This window comes from Apodemus sylvaticus, chromosome 5, assembly GCF_947179515.1.
Source record: "Apodemus sylvaticus chromosome 5, mApoSyl1.1, whole genome shotgun sequence".
Classification (NCBI taxonomy): Eukaryota; Metazoa; Chordata; class Mammalia; order Rodentia; family Muridae; genus Apodemus; species Apodemus sylvaticus.
The window spans coordinates 45,459,664-45,482,901 of NC_067476.1; the positions used below are offsets into that span (position 1 = coordinate 45,459,664).

At 39.2% G+C, this 23,238-nt stretch overlaps 1 protein-coding gene across 2 annotated transcripts in view; it reads right to left on the bottom strand.

Moving 5' to 3' along the window:
- The window catches only part of Slc38a11 (solute carrier family 38 member 11), a 45,378-nt gene extending 34,200 nt beyond the window's left edge, over positions 1–11,178 (bottom strand). The window contains exons 1-6 of one of the 2 annotated variants that reach the window (XM_052181145.1): positions 11,140–11,178; positions 10,615–10,735; positions 8,627–8,701; positions 5,112–5,246; positions 3,389–3,454; positions 1,844–1,950 (exon numbers count right to left, since the gene is read on the bottom strand). In XM_052181145.1, coding sequence (XP_052037105.1) covers positions 1,844–1,950; positions 3,389–3,454; positions 5,112–5,246; positions 8,627–8,701; positions 10,615–10,735; positions 11,140–11,178 — 543 coding nt within the window. Of the gene's footprint in view, positions 1–1,843; positions 1,951–3,388; positions 3,455–5,111; positions 5,247–8,626; positions 8,702–10,614; positions 10,736–11,139 lie in introns of those variants that run through there. The other variant, XM_052181146.1, reaches the window with a different exon arrangement.
- Between the last annotated feature and the right edge of the window lie 12,060 nt (positions 11,179–23,238).

Below are 23,238 nucleotides of genomic sequence, written 5' to 3' on the forward strand. Positions count from 1 at the left end.
GATACCTTCAGGGGACATGGAGGTAATTAATATGTTCAGTATTACCATTTTCCCCATACTGTTTTCCTTTCTACTCTCAGAAGGTTACATTTATATATCTATATTGAACTTGTGAAGAAAAAAATTGCTTACTCATTCATATAATAACTGACACATAAAAAATTTCCTTTTGATGCACTATTTTTTTTTTAAAGACAAGATCTTATTCTATAGCCCTTACTGGCCTAGAAGTATGGGTAGATCAGGTTGGCTTCAAAGTCATAGAGATTTGCCTGCCTCTCTCTACAGCTCCCAAATGCTGGGATTACAGGTATGAGCTGCAATGTTTGGCCTGCCTTTTAATACATCCTTGCTTCTCTCTGGGTGGACATTAGGGATGGAAAGCTTGGTGGTAAGGACACTCAGGAATGGTGACTGCCTAAATCTGCCTGGAAAAGGGGGACTCATCACTGAATGTACGATGTCAAACATGAAAGCAAGGAGTATTGCTTGGTGGTTGCAGTTTTCAATACAGACTAATAAAGTAGACTTAGTTTAAATATAGTATCTCATAATTTATCATTATCAGAATGTTTGACCATATAGACATAGTACTAATTATATTTTGGGTAAAACAGAAACATTTTTTGGCAATAAGAAAATAAAGTATAGGCAGATAGGGGGCTGGAGAGATGGCTCAGTGGTTAAGAGCAAGGGCTACTCTTCTAGAGGTCCTGAGTTCAATTTCCAGAAGCCATATGGTGGCTCCAACCATCTGTAATAGTAAAAGGTGCCCTCTTCTGGTGTGTCTGAAGACAGCAACAGTGTACTCATGTACATAAAATAAATTAAAACAATATACAGGCAGATAATAGATAGTTGATATAAATAAGCTTCTACGGGTAAGTTGAATAGTAATTTAATTTTATTTAAAATATTTAGCATCATACATCATATTAATTAATTAATCAATAAATTGATATTTAAATTTACTGAGTGGAAAATGTGCATAATAGATGTTGTAATTTACAAATAAAAAGATTTTACATTATTTCCAGGATAATTGGATTTACTGTTAATTTTGATTGATACACAAAACATAATATAGATTAGGGGTACCACAATAAGCATATATTATACAAAGTTACATGCATATATTATATAATGTTATATGCATATATTATACAATGTTACATGTACAGATTGTACAATGTTACCTGTATAGATTGTACAATGTTACATGCACAGATTGTACACTGTTACAAGTATAGATTGTATAATGCTTAACTAAGATTAAGCATTTATGTCTTCAAATGCTCAACCTTTCTTTGTCACACTTAGTTTAACTGTTGAAATTATCCATGAGAAGGATGGAACACTTTCTAATAAAGTAGACTTAGTTTAAATATAGTTCTCTATATTTTCTAAATTTAAAACTATTGTCTGATATCATGTTACCTATGTTAGTGAAGAAAAAGGAAGAACATATTTTCTTCACATTCAACCAGCAGTTTCCTCCAATGAGCGAATCACAGTTTGCTCAAGCATACTTGTAGCTAGTATACTAGCATGCTTGTAACTTGAATAAGCTGTAAATCCATAAAGCTGAGGGCTATTTAAAATGCAAACATGAGGCTGGAGCGAAGGCTCAGTGGTTAAGCGTACTGGTTGTTCGTACAGAGGACCTGGGATGGATCTCCAGCACCCACACGGCAGCTCACACCCTCTGTAAACACTCCAGTTCCAGAGATCGATTGTTCTCTTCTGACTCCTGCAAGCCTATGGTGCCGATCCCTACATGCAAGCAGAACACTTGTATACATAAAAAATAAAAATAAATCAATCTTTAAAATGTAAAAATTACCTTCCCAAGCTTTGCTATATCTCGGTACAGCGACAATGGCAGAGTACATGTAACCGTTGAAACTGCAATAATGAAGTGTCGACTAATAAACCAGCTTCCAGGATCGACTAAAATATAGTAAATAGTATTTAGTTTGCAGCTATAAATAACACACTGGTGACATATTAACTACCTAAACATTTCATTATGAACAATGAATTAAAAAACATAAATCATATATAAAGATTATTTTGAGTTAATAAACAAAAACAATCATGTTACAATAGAAACATACGAGGGCTGGAGAGATGGCTCAGTGGTTAAGAGCACTGACTGCTCTTCTTCTAGAGGTCCTGAGTTCAATTCCCAGCAACCACATAGTGGCTCATAACCACTTGTAAAAGGATCTGATGCCCTCTTCTGGTGTGGCCAAAGACAGCTACAGTGTACTCATATACATTAAATGAGTAAAAAAAAAATGTTAAAAAAAAAAAGACTGTGCAAGCTAAAAAAGAAAAAAGAAAAAAGAAACATACCACAAAATATAAACAATAATAAAAAATTAGCCTATACTTCATATGTTGTCATAGAATTTTGCATTCCTATAAATAGCCTCTTTAAAAATTATTTATTAATTTGTTTGTTTATTTAATGTACATGGCTATTTTGGTGTATGTGTGTCTTTGCATTGTATATATGACTAGTTCTCAGGGAGGTCAGGAGAGGGTGCAGGATGCCCTGGAACTGGAGTTACAGATGGTTGTGAGTCACCATATAAATACTAGGAATTGAACCCTGGTCTTCTGCAAGAATAGCCAATGCTCTTAACCAGGGAGCCATCTCTCTAGCCCCAATAGCCTCAAAGTCAGAAGGCAAATATATATGTGCCTTCTGAATCACTCTCATAACCAGGACATGGTAACATGATGAACAGGAAGTAGTTCTGTGATACATGCACAATTGCCCCACCATGGAAACAATACAAATGTTCCTTAGTGGAGCGACACATTAATTGTTTTCTATTACCATAGTATGGAATACTCCTAACAGCAGGAATATAAATGGGCTCTTGAGAGCGTCCTAGGGAGTGACAAATCTCAGCTACATACAGCCCACTGAATGAGAGAAGCAAGACTCAGAAAACTATATGTTCTTTGGTGGCATTTACCTGGTAATCTGAAAAAAAAAAAAAAGCAAAAGGAAGCTTATGAAGACTAGCTTCTTGGGTTTTGTTTTGTTAACACAGGGTTTCTCCATGTAGCTCTGGCTGTCCTAGAACTCACTCTATATACCAGTGTGACTTGGAATTTGGAGAGATCTATCTGCCTCTGCTTCTGGAGTGTTGGATTAATAAAACCATATACTTCCATGTCCAGAGAAAAATAGCAACTCTTAAAAGCTAATATAGATCTATGGCCTGGGATGGATGTGTATCGTGGGAACTGTGAAGTCTGTGAGGTAGTGCAACCTTTCATCAAATATTTTATTTATAAATATTTATGAATTACATGATGGCTATGCAACATAAGCTTATGCAAACACATCACATCTCTCATTTTTACCTACCTCCTGGGAGTCTTTGAAAAACTTTGCTCAAAGTGTCTCCAGTTATTATGTTGTAACTTATCATAGCTGAAAACACAGGGACAAGAATGGTCATTAATAAGGATGTAATATTTTTATCTTGCATATTCTAAATGCCAGAAGTTATTAGTTTCTAAATATTTACGTATTTTAACATGTATTATATATACTTACTAGTATATGCAGATTAAGGATAACTTGTAAGTTGAGGTTTGTTCTATTGCTATGTAATGTAATGCTATGTATTGTAATGCTAAATTCTATACCTAAAGGTCTATGAGTGACTTCTCATGTTTGCAAGCTTTTGTTGTGCAAATCTTGCTCCTTCATTTAAAACTATTGGTTAAATAAAATTGGCTACAGCCAACTACTGGAGGGATTAGAGATAAGTGGGTTTGGAGTGACCAGTTTGGGCGGGGAGGGAGATGAGAAGAGGAGGAGGAAGAAGGAGAGAGAGGAAGTGGCCAGGAGGCGAGATTGAAGATAAGCACACAGCCAGGAGAACTTGGGGTACACAGCAGGCCAGAGAGGTAACCAGGCCAACAGTTAGAAGAATAAATTAGGGGTGACCACCCAGTAATTGTCAAAGCCAAATAAAATAACCATAGTCTGAGTCGCATTTATTTGTAAGCTAGTCGGGGATAAGTTTAAATTGGTTGTACTACACTTTATACATTTACATCAGAGTGTCAGCTTGAGCTTCAGGAAGATTTTCACTTTAAAATTGGTTTACCCTAGAAAGCTCTCAAATATTGAGTTTGACACCCATTTAGAATGTGATTTATTTTGTTGTTGAAGGTTAGTTTCCAAACACTTTTTCAGGAACATATTGTGCTGCTTAAATTGAAATCAAATAACCACAGTAAAATTTAAAGGCATAACCCTCCTCAAATAACCTCAATAGAAATGCAGGGAGGATATTTTTATATTTTTGTGAAAACATGTGGACTTGCTCCAGGGTTCTTTGATTTTAATGTAAAATATGAAGTCAACATTGAAACTCTCAAAGAATGAATAAGATGTTTTATAAATGAAGTAAATTTGGTCATTCATTTATATGAACATTTTATCTATTTAAGAAAGAGTGGGGCAACATTTTCACAACTGTCATACAAACATGGGTACACAGCTCCCCCAAATCCTTATGTTTTCAAAAAACAAAATAAAACAAAAATAACTGTACTGAGCCTTAAGAGAGACTTTTTGTCACTCACTTTAAATCTCAAATCCTTGTGATTATACCTATGTGTTTGTGTGCATTTGTGTGTGTATATGCATGAATATAGGTGTACACATGTCTCTCTGTGTGTATGTGTGTGAGTGTGTGATATTTTTGTATATATGTTATACTTATATATATTCTGATGAGAGAAAGAGAGACAGACAGACAGACAAAAAGACAGAGAGAGAGAGAGAGAGAGAGAGAGAGAGAGAGAGAGAGAGAGAGAGAGAGTAGGACAGGTAAGGAAAAGTAAATCATTTACTAACTCTCCATTCATTTTAGAAAAAATGTTGACAGAATAGGTTGAAAGTACCAGAAAATCAGAAAGAAAATGGTTAATATGCAAACACTTAATTTGGAAAACACTACAACTACTAATTGTCTCTGATGACTCTCAAATGTCTACTTAAGCTACTGTTATTCATTCAAAAAAGACCATGCTGGTACCAACTATTGTGGCATCTGTCTTCATAGCCATCTTACCTATGAAAGGGTACATAAACTGCAGGGTAGAGAGCAGCAGGTACCCTGGAAAGCCAAAGGTCTTGCTAACCAAAGACTGGTAGGAGTCTGTTCCAGAGAGGGCTCCTCCTTTTATCAATAAAACTAGGGAAAAGTCTGAAGTGAAACAAAAGAAAACACAAATCATTTAATATAAAATGTATTTGATTAAAGCATTTGATACAAAGAGTTTGCATGCCCCAACTGAATTATGTTAGAAAACAAAAGAATGATCTTTAAAGCAAACGTCCATGTAGCCCAGGCTGACCCCAGACTTGCTATGCATGGTAGGATGACTTTGAACTCCTGATCTCCCTGCCTCAACCTCCTGAGTGCTGAGATTATAGGCAAGTGCCACCATGCTGGGACGCTGGAACATGGTCCGAGAATGGAATTGTGGGAATGCCTGTGAGGAGATGCCAAGAAATCACGACAAGGGGCTTGAGACCTCAGTTTCCTAAAAATACAGAACTGTTCTTGGAATGTGCTCTCCTGCCCCTCCCGGGTGTAGCAGAGAGGAGTGAGTCTCCAACATGCTTGCAGTAGAAGAATGACTAACATTTACTACCTGTTGATCTGAAGATTTCATCAGAGGCTTTAGGAAAGCAAAGGAGGCTTGGTGGGATGCATACATACACATATACTTATGCATATACATACATGCACACACCTTTAACACTAGCACTTGCAAGGCAGTGGCTGGTGGATCTCTGTGGGTTTGAGGACAGCCTGGTATACACAGTGAGTTCAAGGACAGCCAGAACAACACAGTGAGACTTAGTGGCATACATAGGCAAGAGAAAAACCATAGATGTCTGGAGATGGAGCTCACTTGTGGAACGCTTGTCTATCATATACAAACCTTGTGTATAATCCCCAGCAATACAGATGCCCCCTGCCTGTAATACTCAGTACTCAGGAAGTGGAGGGAATAGGAAGTTCAAGGTCATCTTCTACCCCATAGCAAGTTTGATGACAGCCTGGAAGTAAGATTTTGTCTCAAAGAAATCTAGAGATAAACCACCATTTAGCTGAAGTGTTCCTAAGTAATTTCCATAGGGCCAAATGGCTAATAAGGACCACAGGATTAAGGACACAGGATTTAAATTGCAACCTAACTTGAAAACTTAAGATTTTTAATTCCAATAGAGCCATAGCTTTTTAAAACAAAGACTGGTTGGAATACCCATGACACAATGCACATATCAAATGGTGCCCAAGAAGAAGGAAGAAGTTCCCCCCCCCCCCCAGTCCTGGAAAAGCTCAGTGCAGCAGGGAAGTGGGAAGGGATGGATTGCGGAACAGGGGGAGGGAACAGGGCTTATGGGACTTTCCAGGAGGGGGGAATCCAGGAAAGGGAAAATCACTTGAAATGTAAATAAAGAATATATCAAATATTAAAAAAACAATTTTAGTGTTAAATTTTTCTTTAAAGAAAAAATTAATATACTGTACTTGCAGATTTTGCTCTTAAAACATAAGAAAGGAAATTAATATATTGAGATATAAATTGTTTGGCTTTTGTGAAGGAAATCTTCACTTGATTAAAATTATTTAAGGATTCGGATGCTGTTAGTAAGTGAATTGGTCAATCATTACTACTGAGAGTAAGCTTATAATGCATGACTTTGGCAAGATTATACATTGTGGGTAGACCAGCAACTGAACATTCCACTTCCATTATGATTTATTTAGATGTAATAATGACATAGTTTTACCAAACTATTCATTTTCTTCCAATCCTGACACACAGGTATGATGTTTAATTTTGTCTGCCTGCTGATTTATAATTATGTGTTTACAATGCACTAAAGCTATGGTAATACACCTGGGTGGAAATTAAATATTTGTCATCACTAACTGGGAATCAGGAAATTAAAAAATGACGTGGTGGCTTTTGAAGATACTTGTATTCATATGCATAGATTACTGTTTCTCTCAGGACTGGTCAGAGGAGCTGCATTTTGCTGTGGGAAAAGGTTGATGGAGAGGATCCCAATGAGGGCTTGACCCTAAGTGTGACATATTTATTGCTCCTTCTAAAGTTCGGGAACATTGTATAACAGCGAGCCAAAGAATGTAGGAGCCAGCGGAATTGGAGGGGCTATGGAGCAGTGTCTTCCAGACATGACACAACACAGGTACTCATGAACTCTTTACACAAGATAGGGGTCTATTAACACCCCATCATGCTCACTGGGGAGAGGCTCATGAGACCCTACCCTTCCTTGTTAATGGTGTCTGGGCAGCAAGGGAATTTATCATTTTCTTCAGTGGTATAGCCAATGGTAAGTTGCCCGTGTTCTATTAATAACCTGTGCCTTTGCTTATGCAAGCTAGTGTAGTTAAACACACACACACACACACACACACACACACACACACACTTCATGGACTGAATGGATAAGGCAGAGGAAACAGGTGTCAAGGAGGAAGTCTTGAGTGGAGACTAGCAACACCCCAAGACTGATGGTGTATCTCTGGAGCCCCAAGTGCACCCCCCATTGCACTACCCCTTCCCCACAGTGGCAACAAAGTTTGACTGGTTTTTGGATTATTGACAATAATCCCTTGTAAAACTAAGTATATAAACTTCACAGGAGGGGATTCCTTGAGGCCTAGGCCATAGGTTTAAAGAGGGGACAGTTGAGGGATTTTCCACTAGTTGGGCCAAGGCATCTATCTAGGTTACTGCTGATAACTGTCACCACAGCAAAACAACCCTGTTGATAACTTACACCACAGCAAAACAACAACAAAACAAAAACAAACAAAAAGCCCCCCAAATGTAAACAAAAGCTCCCTGCATCTTAAAGACTGTTGGCTCTTTCACAGTGATCCTAAGTCAGAGGAAAAAGTTTCAGAAAGTAAGCCAGGGATGGCAGAACTGGCTGAATTGAGGATTACAGCGAGGAGACCTGGTCGGAGTGCTGAACCTGCATTTATCTGAGGAATGGCAACCTGTGGGTGTGAATAGATGTTGGATGAGTGGGGAGCAGAAGACAAAGTGATTTAGAAGCAGCTTTCTGCTGCGCAGGAAGGCTCTGGCAGACAGAGCACATGGGCAGCACAGGAGAGAAGGGCCAGCCTTGCCAGGTAAACACCCAAAGCCCAGCACCACCTACACAAACACAGCCGACAATGGCTGCCCATCTGCATGCACCTGCCACACAGCTCTGCCTTATATACTGGGGACCCATGTCCTCTCAGCTACAATCAGTCATGGAAAGGACTTTCTCACCCACCATGTTCTGCGTGAAGTGACAAAGGCACATGACCAGCTTTAGGCTTGGTGATACAGAGTGCTACTTCACTAATCTGTTTAAAGGATTAGGAAGTAAAGCAAATCTCCTCAGATGTGGTGCTTAAATTCCTTAGGACGCTTTGATGCACTTTTCTTAATTAAGTAGGAAATCCAATTGCAGGGTATATTTGTGTAAGCAAAGAAGTCGTTGCACAATTTAAGTTGTGGGGAGATGCAGTTGTATGCTATTTACCTGTGATATATGAGACCCAGAATAGAAGCAGTATTCCCAAGGGAAATCCAGCTTGCTTCATTGAATAAGGCAATCCTGGGAACACATAAAATGCACCAACCTCACATTAAAAAGACATCTAGAAAATGCAAAAAGCTCTCACAATTCATATATAGAAGGTAACATAAATTATGTTAGCGATTAAAAAATTGTAATGTGGGGTAGGGTAGTCCTAAATCAAATATTAGCACATTAGCACTTATTTCAGAATGGAATGTCATTAAGTTAAAGACCTGTCATGAAAGCAAGCACATGAGATGACAGAGGAAGAATTACAAAGCAGCACGTGAAAACCTGACTCCTGGTCACGCAAATGATGCTTATCTCAGAGTGATGGTTAGTGCCCTGGACCCCCGTGGAGAATGAAGACCCCTTCCTTCCATGCTGCTGTGGAAAGCACCAGGGAACAGCAGTAGGATCTTAGGGAAGACTGACTCTGGAGCCAAAATGGGGGAACCATGTAAAATATAGAGAGACTGTGGAGGAATAAGAAAGCAAAGTTACTTCTTCTCAAGCTCAATGAGGTTTATGACCTATCAGTTTCACTACCTTGTACATATGGGTCATTTTAGATTATAGACTATAAAATATCCAAAGTAAAATAATTTAAGCACTTCTTTCTGGAACATTTCTGTTTCAGAAAAAAAGATTTCTCTTTTAAATAATTCTGCTGAGGGCAGCGAAGGGGAACGTTTTGATATTGCTGGCCTGGATTGGCCTGGAAAAGTGTTCACATCAGGAATAAATCCTGAACCGCCCATACTTCCATGTACACGGAGATCAGCTTTTGGACAAACATGTGTCCCTGCTTGCCTCTGCTTCACCTCAGGGACCTTCAAATTATTGTTCACTTACAAAGCAACCATATGGATTAATGTAAAGCCGGAAATCACAGTACCTTGGGAAAAAATAAGGAAATTAAACTCAGGGGCTAGAGAGATGGCTCAGTAGTTGAGTGCTTTTTGCTTTTACCAAATACCCATTTCCCAGGACCCATGTGGCGACTTCCAGCCACCCTGGAACTCCTGTTTTGGGTTATCAGTCACCCTCAACTGACTTCTGTGGGCACCAGGCCTACATGTGGTATATACACATGCGGGCAAAATACCTATACATGCACATAAAATGAGATAATAAATAAATGAAGATTAAAAATCAACCCATTTGATCAACTTACACTTTTAAGTACATTAACATCTGGAAATTTTGTAGTTAAAGAGTTACATATTTGGTGGGCATCGTAGTAGATAGGGTCTTGTTTTCCCTGCCTTTTCTGAAATGGAATGCTTCCATCTACAAAAAGAGTAATAAACACTGGGAAATACTGCTTCTTAATGGAATGCAATACCTTCTAAGGTTTTTACTTTTTTAGAAGTTTCCCCTTGCTTCTAATTTGTTGGAATCACAGGGACTGTTCTTTCCAATTGAAAGTACTGTGGTAAATGAACTATATTAATGACTAGATATAAAAAAAACATTTCATAAATTCACATTTTAAATCATATAGGTGCACAAGAAGATATTATCTAGTTTAATTTTCATAGAATAATTAAAAGTCTCTCATTAAGCTTTTGTACACATAATATATGCAAGAATCTTCAGGTTTCACACTGATACTATGATTTTTGTAATACATTCTGCTTCAGAAGGAAGAAACAAATGAATTAGTCGAAATGATCAACTGACTAGGCAGTCTCGAAGAGCCCATTTTCCCAGTCCCTGTGCAGCCCCTCTCCCCAACTGGAGGATGCTATTGTCTGCCGTGGAGGGAAACAGGGCATCTTCTGCATAAAGAAGGCAGAACATGACTATGATGAAATAAATATAAAAGCTTTTAGTGTAAGAAAACTAGCAATTTCCCCATTGAAGTTTTAGCGAATAATGACACTTGGAAAAACTTGTCTTTTTACTTGATTCATAAGCAGAACCAGCAGACACAGGTGGCTTACCTATTATCCCAGATCCTATAACAGAATTGACTACGTTGAAAACAGCTGCAGACAGACTTGATTTCCCTCGGTGTTCATGTCTGGAGACCAGGCTTTCTCTGTCACTCGAGTCTGTCTCTCTCTATTTTAATAAATAAAATAATAAATCAATATTTACTAGTTTGAACATGAAAAATGTCAGACAAATTAGCAATTCACGGTTCAAACAGTAATGACATCAAGTTATGCCTACAGTGTTAATAATATGTCAATTCGCAGGGAAAACAAGAGTGGCCGGTAATCCAAAAGAACTTAAAGTCTATCCTTAAGTCTCCATGAGTCTCCATGTTGTGGCTACCCAACTGCTTTGACCCAACTCCAGAGTCTGTTAGGAGTCAAGCACATGATTTCATGAAATTAAAGAGGTTATTGATGTTATTGAAAAGTGTTTGCCAAATAGGTGTATGTCAGATTAAGTCAGATCTACCCCCTTTTGCCAAACCAAGATCCTAGCCTGAAACTTAAGGAAGTTGTTGCCAGTTTTACCTGCAGAGGACCCCTCAGCTGTGGCTGCTGATAGCTCATGTCTGCGCCAGGGAACGTCTGGGGAAGCAGGCTCCCAGATGGCCAAGCTCCTCCTACTTTTTTTGCCTGCAGTCAAGTTCCCCAGAGAGATGGAGGGAGCCAGTGCTGCAGGTGCCTGGGTATGCTGGGCGCTAGGCTGCAGCTCAGAGGTCTCCGTCTTAGCAGGGCGGGTACACCCTGCTGGCTGCTGCGGGTGAGGACACAGTGGGAAGTTTCCAACCCTGTAGCCCAGACTCCCCTCACTCAGGGTCCACCGCACCGATCTCTCTTCCTCCCTGAAACGTTTCAACCTGTTCTTCCCACAGCAGCGTTTCCCCTTGCTTCTGTCGGTTCCTGTGTCAGAGTCTAAAGCCACCTAAGAAAGCAGCAACCCAGAAGCACTCTTTTCCACAGAGTGAGTTTTCTACGGGGTGTTCCTCCCCCTACATCTATTCTTGGATAGAAAAAGGGCGGTGAAATGTTAGGGCTTTTATAATAAGTAGAATTTGGAAGCCGCATAAAGAAATAAACAGAAAGCAAACTAAAACACTGATCCCGGGACTTTAGCCAGCTTGTTTGCTGTGCGTGCCTTAGTCAAATGCGCCCTGGAAAATTTGGAAAAGGAGACACAGAAAGGCAAGATAGATTGATACTGGATTCAGGTAATGAACCTTTAAAAGGGGAAGGGGCAGAGCAGGGGCCAACAAAGTGAAGGAACCTAGAATATCTGGGTTAGGAAGAACCTCAAATGAACTATTTATCCTTTTGTATTAAACAGGATGAAACAGACTGGAAGTATAATCGGCCACTCAGATGGGTAGAGAATACTCTCTGGGATAATACAACAGGAATACATAGATGCTAACCGAAAAGAGAGGTTCTTTATTTTTGTTTTTTTGTGAATATTTAAAATTATGAAAAAAGTTTTAATATAAAAATCTGGGGTCTGGGGAGGTGGCTCCGTGGCCACCTTGGCATGAAAGCATAGAGACCAGAATTTGGGTCCTCTGAACCCCTTGACTGCCAGGTGACTGTAATGGAGACGGGATTCTCAGAGCAAGATGGACAGCTGGGCTTGCTGATGGGCAAACATTGGGTTAAACTTAGACAGGCTTCCCCAGTGAAAGAAACAGGGATCCACCTCAGTCCTGGGCCTTCGCTCATATAGGCAAACACATACTACACAACATGCAAAAGAAAGATAAAAGTTTAGAAAAACTAGAGCTATATTTTTAAAATCCTCCACTACTCTGTACCATTAATTAAAGAAGTTCCAAATGGACACTCAGTGTTACAGTAAAATCCCCACTGACTCCTCCCTTGTTCTTTGTTCCTCACAGCCCTAGAGTCAACCAATTCATGAAGTTATCAATACTTTTCCATCTATCATTCATATTTGTAACCATTAGTCTACACACACATACACACACACACACACACACACATCATTAATGGTCTATGATGTTGTAAACCACATTCAACACACTGTAATGTTTTTTTTTCAATTTACAGAATTATTCAATTTCTGTATTTCAATTATAGAAAATATTTGATTTAATGAAAGAACACAGAGAGATGGCAAGATATAATACTAGCTTAAGTATATGCTATTTTCCTTACCACAATAATAAACAATCGGATAGCATTTGAAAGAATATAATACTATCAGTGAATAGCAGTACAGTATAGTAATAAGTGTACAAATCCTTAGTAATAGTTGCAGCAAAGTACAATTATATATAATCTCTTCAGAGAAAGTCAGGACAATCAAGGGACACCAAATAAGGTATAAGTGGACAGATATCCTGTATTCATTCACAGAAAGGTTTGATGTTCTAAGATTACCAATTCTAAGTTTATCATACAGTTAATTTTACCATAGGCACCACGGATAACTGAGACTATAAACTGAAACATTTTGTAAAACTTAACTCTTCAATCAAAAAGAGAAATTACATTTGTAAGAAGCATAAAATAATGGGGAAAAGAAGACAGATAGCCAGGGGGAGAGGGAGGGGAGGGGCCGTAGAGAACAGGATGAAGAAAATGGAGTAGATGATGTAAAGACATGGTACCACACCGCTGTTACTCAGTGTGCTAACTTTAAAAAACATGGCATCATGGAGCCGTTGCTTTGTGTACTAACTTAAAAACTCATGTAAAAAAGAGTAGAGGGGCTGCAGGATGGCTCCATCAGCAAAAGTGCTTGCTACATGAGCCTGGTGGATTGTGTCCCATTACAACCTGCAATCCGTGGCTGAAGAAGAGAAATGACTCAAGAAAGATGTTCTCTGGACTCCCCAAGAACACCCTGATGTGCATGCCTGTTGGCTCCACCCCTGCCAATAACTAACGTTTTAAAGGAACAGAAAACAAAAAATAAAGTACAGATAGTTTTATAAATTGTCTTATTTCTGCTCCAGAGATCACTTTAAGATAAAGAAAACTGTGTGTGCTTGTCTGTGTATTTATTTATTTTTCTATTGGAGAACATAGAGTATGTGAGTTTTAAAATATGTCCATAAAGTCTCTCTCTGATGTTCCTGTCAAAAGTCATTTAGTTTATTTATTCATTCATTCATTTTTGTGACTGGACAAAGCTCAGTGATTCCCTTCTAGTAATCAGCTTTTGATAACAGAGCTGTGTGCCAATTCGGATACCAAGTCATAGAAGCGTCTGGGACCACTGAATTGTTGCTTCTTTGGTCATGTTAGGAATTCTAATAGTGTCTGGAGAGGCTCATGTGGTCAGGAATGCTGCAGTGTCATGTGGCTGACACATAAAGATTCTTCAGCCTCAATCTCCTACTTGGATCCTCTCACAGAAACTTAACTGTAACTCCATGAAAGACCCTGAGCTAGGCTGTCTAACCAAATTGATCCTAATTTCCTGATACACAGAAAATGTCTGATAACAAGTGTTATTGATTTCCTACACAGTCCACTAATTTTACAATTGTTTGCCAGAAAGAAATGCACAGCTAAAATAAGATGTATGTGTGTATGTATGTAGTATGTGTGTATATATGTATATTGGTTTATATATGCATGAATAATTGTTGAATAATCTTTCTTTACATCTTTAAATGATATTTTTTGAATGGACCTTCCCATGATTTCAAAATTATTATTATTTAGTATAATTTCAAAAGTACTAGATTCCCAATGAGAAAATCTGAAGAAGAAAGGTCAACATAGAATCACTGACAGTCCTCCCCCACAGAGGTAAACATAACCAATGCTCCGGAACCCTTTGGTTTAGACAAATTATATACTGCTTTCTCAGTAGGATAAGTGCATATTCACATGCAAAAGGAAAAACAACCACCAATATTATTGAATCTGTCTGTTGTAGCACCAGACTGAGGCCAGAAAACCAGACTCTCAGGAATATAAAAAGCCTTAATTTGATCTTTTTATAGAATCATACAATTATATAAAGCATATACTTTGATCCTGTAGGATATTGTTTTTCTTGTTTCTTTCTTTATAGTCTAGGCTAGTTAACTTCTAATAGCCCATGGCTTTCTTAACAATTCAAGGACAAAGATCCATGCAGGCACAAGTCTGGATTTTGAAAGCTCTTCCTAATGGTTAAACTGACCATTTTCTGACAGTGTTAAGGTGTGAGTAAGGAAAGGATTGTTCATTGGTCTGTAATAAAGCCTTAATAAATGTTTGCTGTACCTAAACAGAAAAATACTTTGTTGGGCCAAAACTGTACAACTGTCATCTAGCACAAAGCATCTATGTCTTAAGTTGAGTTTTCTTATTGCTGTGATAAAACACTCTGGGCAACAGCAGCTTGGGGAGGAAAAGATTCATTTCACCTTATACTGTCAGGTAACTGAAGGGAGTTACATTCAAGCGGAGAACTGAACACAAGAACTGAAGCAGCAACCAAGGAGGAGAGTCACTTGCTGGCTTTCTCTCATGACTTCCTCAGACTGCTTTCTTGTACCATTAGGACCATCTGCCCAGATATGGCAATGCCACGGTGGGTGGGGTCCTAACACATTAATCACTGATCAAGAGAAAGTTCGTACAATGTTAAAAGTTATAATCTTTATCTGGACTAGTTCCCAAATAAATGAGACATAGACATTAAAATTTATTTAATTAAGCTTTAAAGCACAATAGCTGAGCAGGTACTAATCTACTCTCTTCCTCAGAGGTAATCTGGCTACCTCCCAGCCAAAATCCCTGAGATCCTTGCATTTTGGTAGTGATCTGGCTCTCTCTGCTTCAGGTGTGTTCCCATGGTGGCTCCTAGACCTTTTACTCATGGAGAGCCTGTCTTCCTCCTCTCTCTACCCCTCCCCTGGCTAGGATCAGAAGCCCTATTCTCTGTTTTGCTCAGCCATTGGCTGATCAGCTTTTATTGACAAATCAGAGAATAAATAAGGGAGTAATGTTTACACAGTATTGAGACCGACCAGAGATTCTTAGAATAAGGTTTACAATGCCATGTCTTGATTGCAATCAGATATGGGAGCAGAGAAATCAGCATTCAAATAATACAAGGGTGACTTGACACAGTTCAGAGCAACATTATGCCTACAAGAAAATATCCTACCCTTTCCTACAGGCTAATCTTATGGAGGTGTTTTCTCAGTTATGAGTCCTTTTTCTCAGATATGTCTAGGTTTGTATCAAGTTGATTACAAACAATCAGCGTAATCGGATTCCTTTTCTTCCACCAAGAGTGCCTCTGAGATGGTCTAAGGCTTGTTGAGGAGAGTTGGAGAGTTCACCTGCACTTGGCTATGGGCATGTGGAGATGCAGGTGGAGGGGGAGTTCTGAAAGGGAAGGATGATTGCGTCTTTTCCTCTCTTTGGCACTAACTGAAGTTCAGAGCTGTGACTGATGTCCAGAGAGGGAGTGTTGTTCCGGAGCAGCCATCTCCTGGAAACACAGTACCAAGGATAACAAAACAACGAGATAAATATCTGGATGTTCATTAGCCATGTGAGCTTTGGAAGATATAAAGTTAATATTGTCTTTACCAGAGTTAACCTGAGGTCTTCTGTCATTTGCATTCATTCATTTCTTAATGTATTAATATTATAATCCTAACAGTCAAACAGGATCTGTTCACTTTAGGTTTTTTCACATGTGTAGTACCAGGAAAGGTTCTGAAATAAGAGTTCTCTTCAGATGCCACAGGGGAATTCAGTTTGTTTTCTTAGAGTGTACATTAGTAAAAACAACCATCCCACTCCTCCATGCATCATTAATAATCTATGAACCATGGGATTCTGAGGTGTGTAGTTTTGCCTCCCCAACAAACTGTTAAGAACTCTAGGCTGGGAGAATACTCTGGTTCCCGGTCTGCAGGTCACATGTGGGTTTTATCTGAGAAACTTGGGTGTGTGATCAGTGTGACTGGCCAGGTCTTGGTTTGGGATGTACTGAGCAATCTTGCTCCCTTTATGGAAGTGAGTTTAACTTGGAGAAACTGCATCCTGGTTGTCAAGTGCGTTTTCAGTGTCAGCTGCTATGTTGCTATGACTCTCTTGTAGAGATGGAGATTACAGTTTGAAAGCTTTGGTGGGGGAGGGGATGGCAATCTGAACTCAGTTAATCTTTCCTGTTATAGTTTTAATTCTTTCCTTTGAAAGGTGATGAAACATTTCTTAGCCTCTAGGCCAATGAGATGGCTGCCTGATCTTTTGATGCTCACTCTCGGGTGACTAACACAAAATGTGGGAAAACCAATTTGCTTTAAAAATATTAACTTTTACTCTTCATAAATAATTTTTCAACACATACACAAAGTGGCAGGTTGGAAAGAATGACGTTAGATGCTGTGTGCTTTTGAATGTGTCTTTGTCAAAGAATCTATGGATGTTAAACTGGAGTAATTAAGAGCTCATATATTTATCGCTTACCCCCTCCTGATTTTACAAAGTTTAATTTGACACATTTTAGTCTTATTATTATTAAACTAGAGAAAAGGATATTATTACCTGATAGGATGGGCTGGTTAAGAATTCACAAGAAAGTAGTTGTGATGACCAGCTAAAGTAACAAAAGTGAGGTAGAGAGTGGCGTGAAACTCTGAAAATAGAATGTTGGAGACACTTGTGGCTGCATCTTCTGTGAGTAGAGCATTGTCTTCTCATACATGATGCTTCCAAGAACACATTTGTGATAAAGAATGGCAAATGGAGCTAAAACTAGGATGTGAGTAAAGAGGCCAACGACCCTTGTGACTATAATCCCACATCTTCCCAGTGACAGACACATGGGCCAAGCATTCCCCATAGCTCCAAACCTTACTTACATCTCTGCACTTGTTAGCTTTAGTCAACTTGACAGAAACTGAAATCTGGGAGGAGCGAACCTCAACAGGTTCCATCAGACTGGCCTGTGGTCATGTCTGTGGAGCAGTTTCTTGACTAATGACTGATGTGGATGGGCCCAGACCACTGTGGATGTTGCCACTCTTGGACAAGAGGTCCTGGTTTGTATAAGGAAGGTAGCAGAGCAAACCAATAAGCATCATTCCATCCTGGCTTCTGCTTCAGTTCTTACCTCCAAGTACCTCATGAGTTCCTACCTAGATTTCCCGCAGCCATGGACTGTTATGTGGAAATATAAGATGAAATAAACCCTTTACTCCTCGAGTTGCTTTGGGCCAGTGTTTTATTGGAGAAACACAACTCAAATTAAAACAATTCCCTTCTTTCTGAATGTGAGTAATTTTGTTTACTCCTGAATTGTATTAATTCATTTTTTTTTACTTCCTGCTAAAGGTATGTGTGGTCATGTCTGTGGGAATAGTAATTCTATTGAGGGAAGGATTTATAATTGTCTTCATCAATCCATGCAGTGGTGATTCATATCGCTGCTGTTGCTCATTAAAAATGCATCAGATGTACATTACACCATGGAATACTCAGCTGTGAGAGTTTAAGGTAAATGGATGGAACCAGAAGAGATGACATTAAGTGAGGGGATCCAGACCCAGAATGATAAATGTTTTCTGTTCTCATCTGTGGCTCCTAGCTCCAAATCTTCAGATATAAATATATAATGTAGAATAACTGAAGAAACAGGAAGATAAAAAGGGCTAACGTCCACTACACGATGAGGTGTTGGAGAGAGCAAAGAGAAGAAGCAGCAGTGATCTGAAGTGGAATTAGGAAAAATGAGAGGGCTCTAATTACAGACAGGAGAGGGAGATTAATACAGAAGGAGCAAGGAGAGGAGATTACTAGTGAGATATCTAGAACATCCATAAAGAAGCATATTGTTATCGATATATCCAAAAGAAACCACAAACAGGATATATGTAAATGAATATACATGTACACACACACACACACACACACACACACACAGAGAGAGAGAGAGAGAGAGAGAGAGAGAGAGAGAGAGAGTTAGGGGCTGACAGTACTCCCCCCCAAGAGCCATAGCCTATCTAACAAAAACTCTATCGTCAGGAATAAGGAGGCCTCTTAGAACTGTTGGTCAGGAATGTCCAAGAAACTCCTGAAACATAATAGACTATTGCCGTTGTCATGTTGCCTCCTATTGCTGAAGATGCCATGCCCTTCAGACACAGGGCTCAGAAGATTTATTATGTTCAAACTGAACTGGAAGCTTCCTCTGTAGGCATATATTACGTTCCTCAACGTACTTTTAATAAGTGTTCAACATCCCCTCTAGCCCACTACCACCCACCAGAAGTAGTGGAAAAGAAGGGTTATTGGGATACAGGGAGAAGTGTACCTGTTGAGAAATAGTTCTTTGGGGTGATTCCAATCTTTGTTGTTCTCAGTTCAGCCCATTAGCAAATACCGAACACGAATCAGCCGCTGCAGTCCTATCTACTTGGCAGATACCACACATGAATCAGGAAGGGTAGTTCAATCCAGAAGAAATCGTGAGACTTGCCAACCAGCCCAAGTCCTCCTCAGAAGCAGCAAGAAGCTGCAGGAACCTCACAAGAAGTTCTTGGGTGAGTTTCTCTCTATGAAGTCGCCACAAGGGAAGCTCAGCAATGCAGTGTAAGATGAATCAATACATGTGTGTCTTTGGTGAAGACTAGCGAGGTGGAGCAAGGCAAACCAATGCTATAGCTCCCACTGTCTGTAGGGTCATATTCATTTTATTTCTAAATATCACATATCCTTTCAATTGTCTGCTTTAGCAAAACTTCCTTTTACCTGTGTGCCCCAGCAAAACATCATTTGGTAGAAATGACTTTCCAAAGAAACCAGAAGTTTCCACTTCACTCCTCACTGAGGATGAGGTTTCATAGTACCACAAGGTGCCATTTTAGCTTCTAAAGGAGGAAAGCAACCAGGAGGGAACCTAGTTAGGATGCCCATGAACCACAAGGAGGAGCATGCCATGATAACCCCAAGAATGCAGTAGTGGGATGCCTATCTAGGTGATAGCCAAGAGATCTATACCTGGAATTACATTCATTAAGACTGAAATCAAGCCTAGTACTGGAAACCCAGCCAACCCAGGGCTAGTGTGGCCATGGATCTTGGAAAAGAACCTTCAACTGCTACTTTATTAAACCATTTCTGGGTACAAACAAGTATAGTTTTCATCCCTAACCAAGAAAAGTTCTCTTTGCAACAGAAGGAGAGCATTACATAAAACTAGAACTGATTAAAATGTAGAGTTGTGGTGCCCAGTCCCAGCTGATAGATACATCTACCCAGTCCCAACTGATACATCTACAACACAATTCCTGCATACTAGGCTCAGTGATCACTGTATAATGGGGCAGAAATACTGTAAGATCCACAGAACAGTAAGTTTGCTGTGAGATTATCAGATTAGAGAAGGAACACTTTTGAATACTCATGAACATGACTGTTTAAACATAATCCAAAGAGGGAAAAAAGGAGACATACTGGGAAAGACCATGAGGTCTCAACCTTACACAAATAAATACAAGAAACGAAACTAAGAAAGGCTGAGAGTTGACAAAATAGTCTTCTACAGGAAGAGGATACCAGTTGATGATCTATACCAAATGGCCATCCCTGAAAATATACATATAGGTAGCACTATAGAGACTTAGCAGGATATATATATATATATATATATATATATAACCCTAAGAATGTAGTAGTGGAATGCATATGCATATATTGGTGATGCTGTGTATGTGTATATTTATATATCCTAAGTTTATAAATATATACATACATACATACACACATACAAACAAAAATGTAACAATAATTTTAAAAAGAGACATGAATATGAAAGAGAACAAGAGGGAGTATGGAAAGAAGGGAAAGGGAGAAATGGTAGAATCTCAAAAAATAAAAAAATGTTTTTTAAAAGGTCATATGCCACTATGACCCACTCAAAAGTAATACAATTTTATTTGTAGAAAATTTTATTGCTGAGTCTTTTGGATTTGTGAATTTCCTTTTACAAATAATAATAAATGAGTCTTACAAATAAATCAAATAGAAGGATGTTCTCAGAGGAACTTTCTAGGAAAAAACTGCAGGTATTACGTGGCAGTAACATTAGTGTAGACAGCAATAAGGAGCACCAGAGAACACTTAAACTAGAGTTGTGAACTCATATGCCTTTAGGGTCTCTTCTGAGAGGGTGAGAAATGCTTAGTTTGTTTCTGTTTATTGACATATACACAAAGTATTAAAAGATATTTCTGTGTATGTGATCTCTCTCTCTCTCTCTCTCTCTCTCTCTCTCTCTCTCTCTCTCTCTCTCTCTCTCTCTGTTGGGGAAGGGATGAGCAGGGGCTGATCATACAGCCCTGGCTGGCTTAGAACTCCCTGTGTAGATCAGGATCATCTAGAATTCACGAGATCTGCTTGCCCATGCCTCACAAGTACTGAGATTAAAGGTATGTGTCACAAGGCCTGGGAAAAGATACATTTTAGAAACAGGTAACAGAGCCATGCACATCACATCACATCTTTAATCCCAGCACTTGGAAGATTGAGGTAGGAAGATTGTTGTGAATTTGAGGTTAGTTTAGGCTACTGTCTTAACCACAGTTCTATTGCTGTGAAGAGACACCATGACCGAGGCAACTCTTATTAAAACAACAAGAACAAGAATACTTAATTGAGGGCCTGCTTATAGTTCAGAGGTTAGTCCATTATCACAGTGGGGAGCATGATGGCACACATGGCACTGGAGAAGTATTTGAGAGCCTTACACCATAAACTTCAGGTTCGGGGGGGAAAAGGGGGAACAGAGAAGGAGAGAGAGAGAGGTAGGGAGAGAGAGGGGGGGAGGGAGGCTGGGCCTAGCTTGGACATTGAAACCTCAAAGCTGACCCCTAGTAACACACTTCTTTCAAAGGCCACTCCTCTCCAGCAAGGCCACACCTCCTAATCCTTCTAATCCTTTCCAACAGTTCCACTTCCTAGTGACTAAGCACTTAAATAAATGAAGCTGGTGAGGGCATTCTTATTCAAACCACCACAGCTAAGACAAGAGATTTTGTCTCAAAATATTTTAAAAGGGTGGTAGTATTAATATAAAATCATTATATAATTTAAATGTTTCCAGTGAATAGGCTGATGTTGAGTAATGTTGTGAACTCAAACATAATAGAATGTCATTGTTAGTGAGACAGAAATGAGAGGATATTGCTGTATTCCTGTGTCTCTGAAGATGGACCTAACTGGAGTGTCCAGGGAATGAGGAAAGGAGAGACATATCTGAACACACAGACAAAGTAAAACAGCTTCTGGGTAGACTGTGCTCACTGATGGAGAAGCCGTTGCATGCCAGAAGCTCCCTATGTTTATTTTATACAGTTTAGCATGGAAGTGGGGTTATTATTATATACAGCTGAACACAAAGGCAGGTTTAATTAATCTTGGTAGGAGCAGTCTCTGTAGGAGAGCAGTCTTCAGGATGTAAACATCTAGAAGAAGAAAACTCGGTAGACATTTTCTGCATATGCCATCAACATTCATGGTTGGACTGAGGAAGTCTTTGCCATCCCACTGAGCCTGACCTAGGGAAGACTTTGCCACTCCTATAGGGCTGAGGATTGATCTTTGATATGGCTGTACCCCTGTCAAACAAGCCACATTCACTCAGAACTTCATCAGCTCCCTACAGAATGTGGTAAAATGTCTTGTTCACTCACAATGCTTGAAAATGGACTGTATTATAATGGGACATGCATTTAAAGGTTCCTATGAATACATATTTTAATTTTAACCCGTGTAGCTATACATATAAACTCTTTAAGCATTGAGGGCTGAAGTCAATGGCTCTTTTCAACCTCAGTGCAGGTCATCTACCTTAGAATAATGCTTAGTAGAAACATACTTAAAAAAAAAAAACAACTAATGATGCCCAATGATTTAGAACTGAAGTTATAAGCCATATACTCCTAAGTCCATGGGCTTATCTACTTGCTTTTTATGAAAGGAGTTGGAAAAATGTAATAGTTTCTCTTGACTAACCCACAGTAGTCACAAGTCTAGAAAAATCAAAAGTATTAACAAGAAAACACCATAGGATTCCCTGAATACATTTAAAATTGATTTTTTAAAAAAATAATTGTTAGTTAGAAGCTGAATCAGGTGGAGTTCAGTAGAGGAATATAACAAGAGAATGGATATATATTACCAGGCTGTGGATTAGACTATCTTAGATGATATAGGCTGGGAAGTATAACAATGGCGGTCTGCATGTTGTAAAGGCTGAGATGCAAGAGTTATTCAATCCACCATATCTCAGTAATTCTGATATGGTGCTAAAGGCCCAAGAAATTCCTGAAGATCTGATTGTTTTCAGACCGCATTGGAAGTCTGAAGAACCTGCGTTCTGGTGTCAGGGGAGGAAAGCAGCAGCAAAGCAAATGCACTCATGAGGAAGGAGGGGAGGGCAGGCAGGCAAGCAAACAAACTCTGCTTTTCTTTTCTTTTTTTTATTAAACATTTTGTTTATATTTCAAATGATATCCCCTGTCCAGTTATCCTTCCACAAATTCCCCATCCCATCCCCCACCCCTCTCCTTTATGAGGGTGCTCCCCCACCCATTTACCCACTCCGGCCTCACCACTCTAGCATTCCCTACACTGGGGCATCAAGCCTCCACAGAA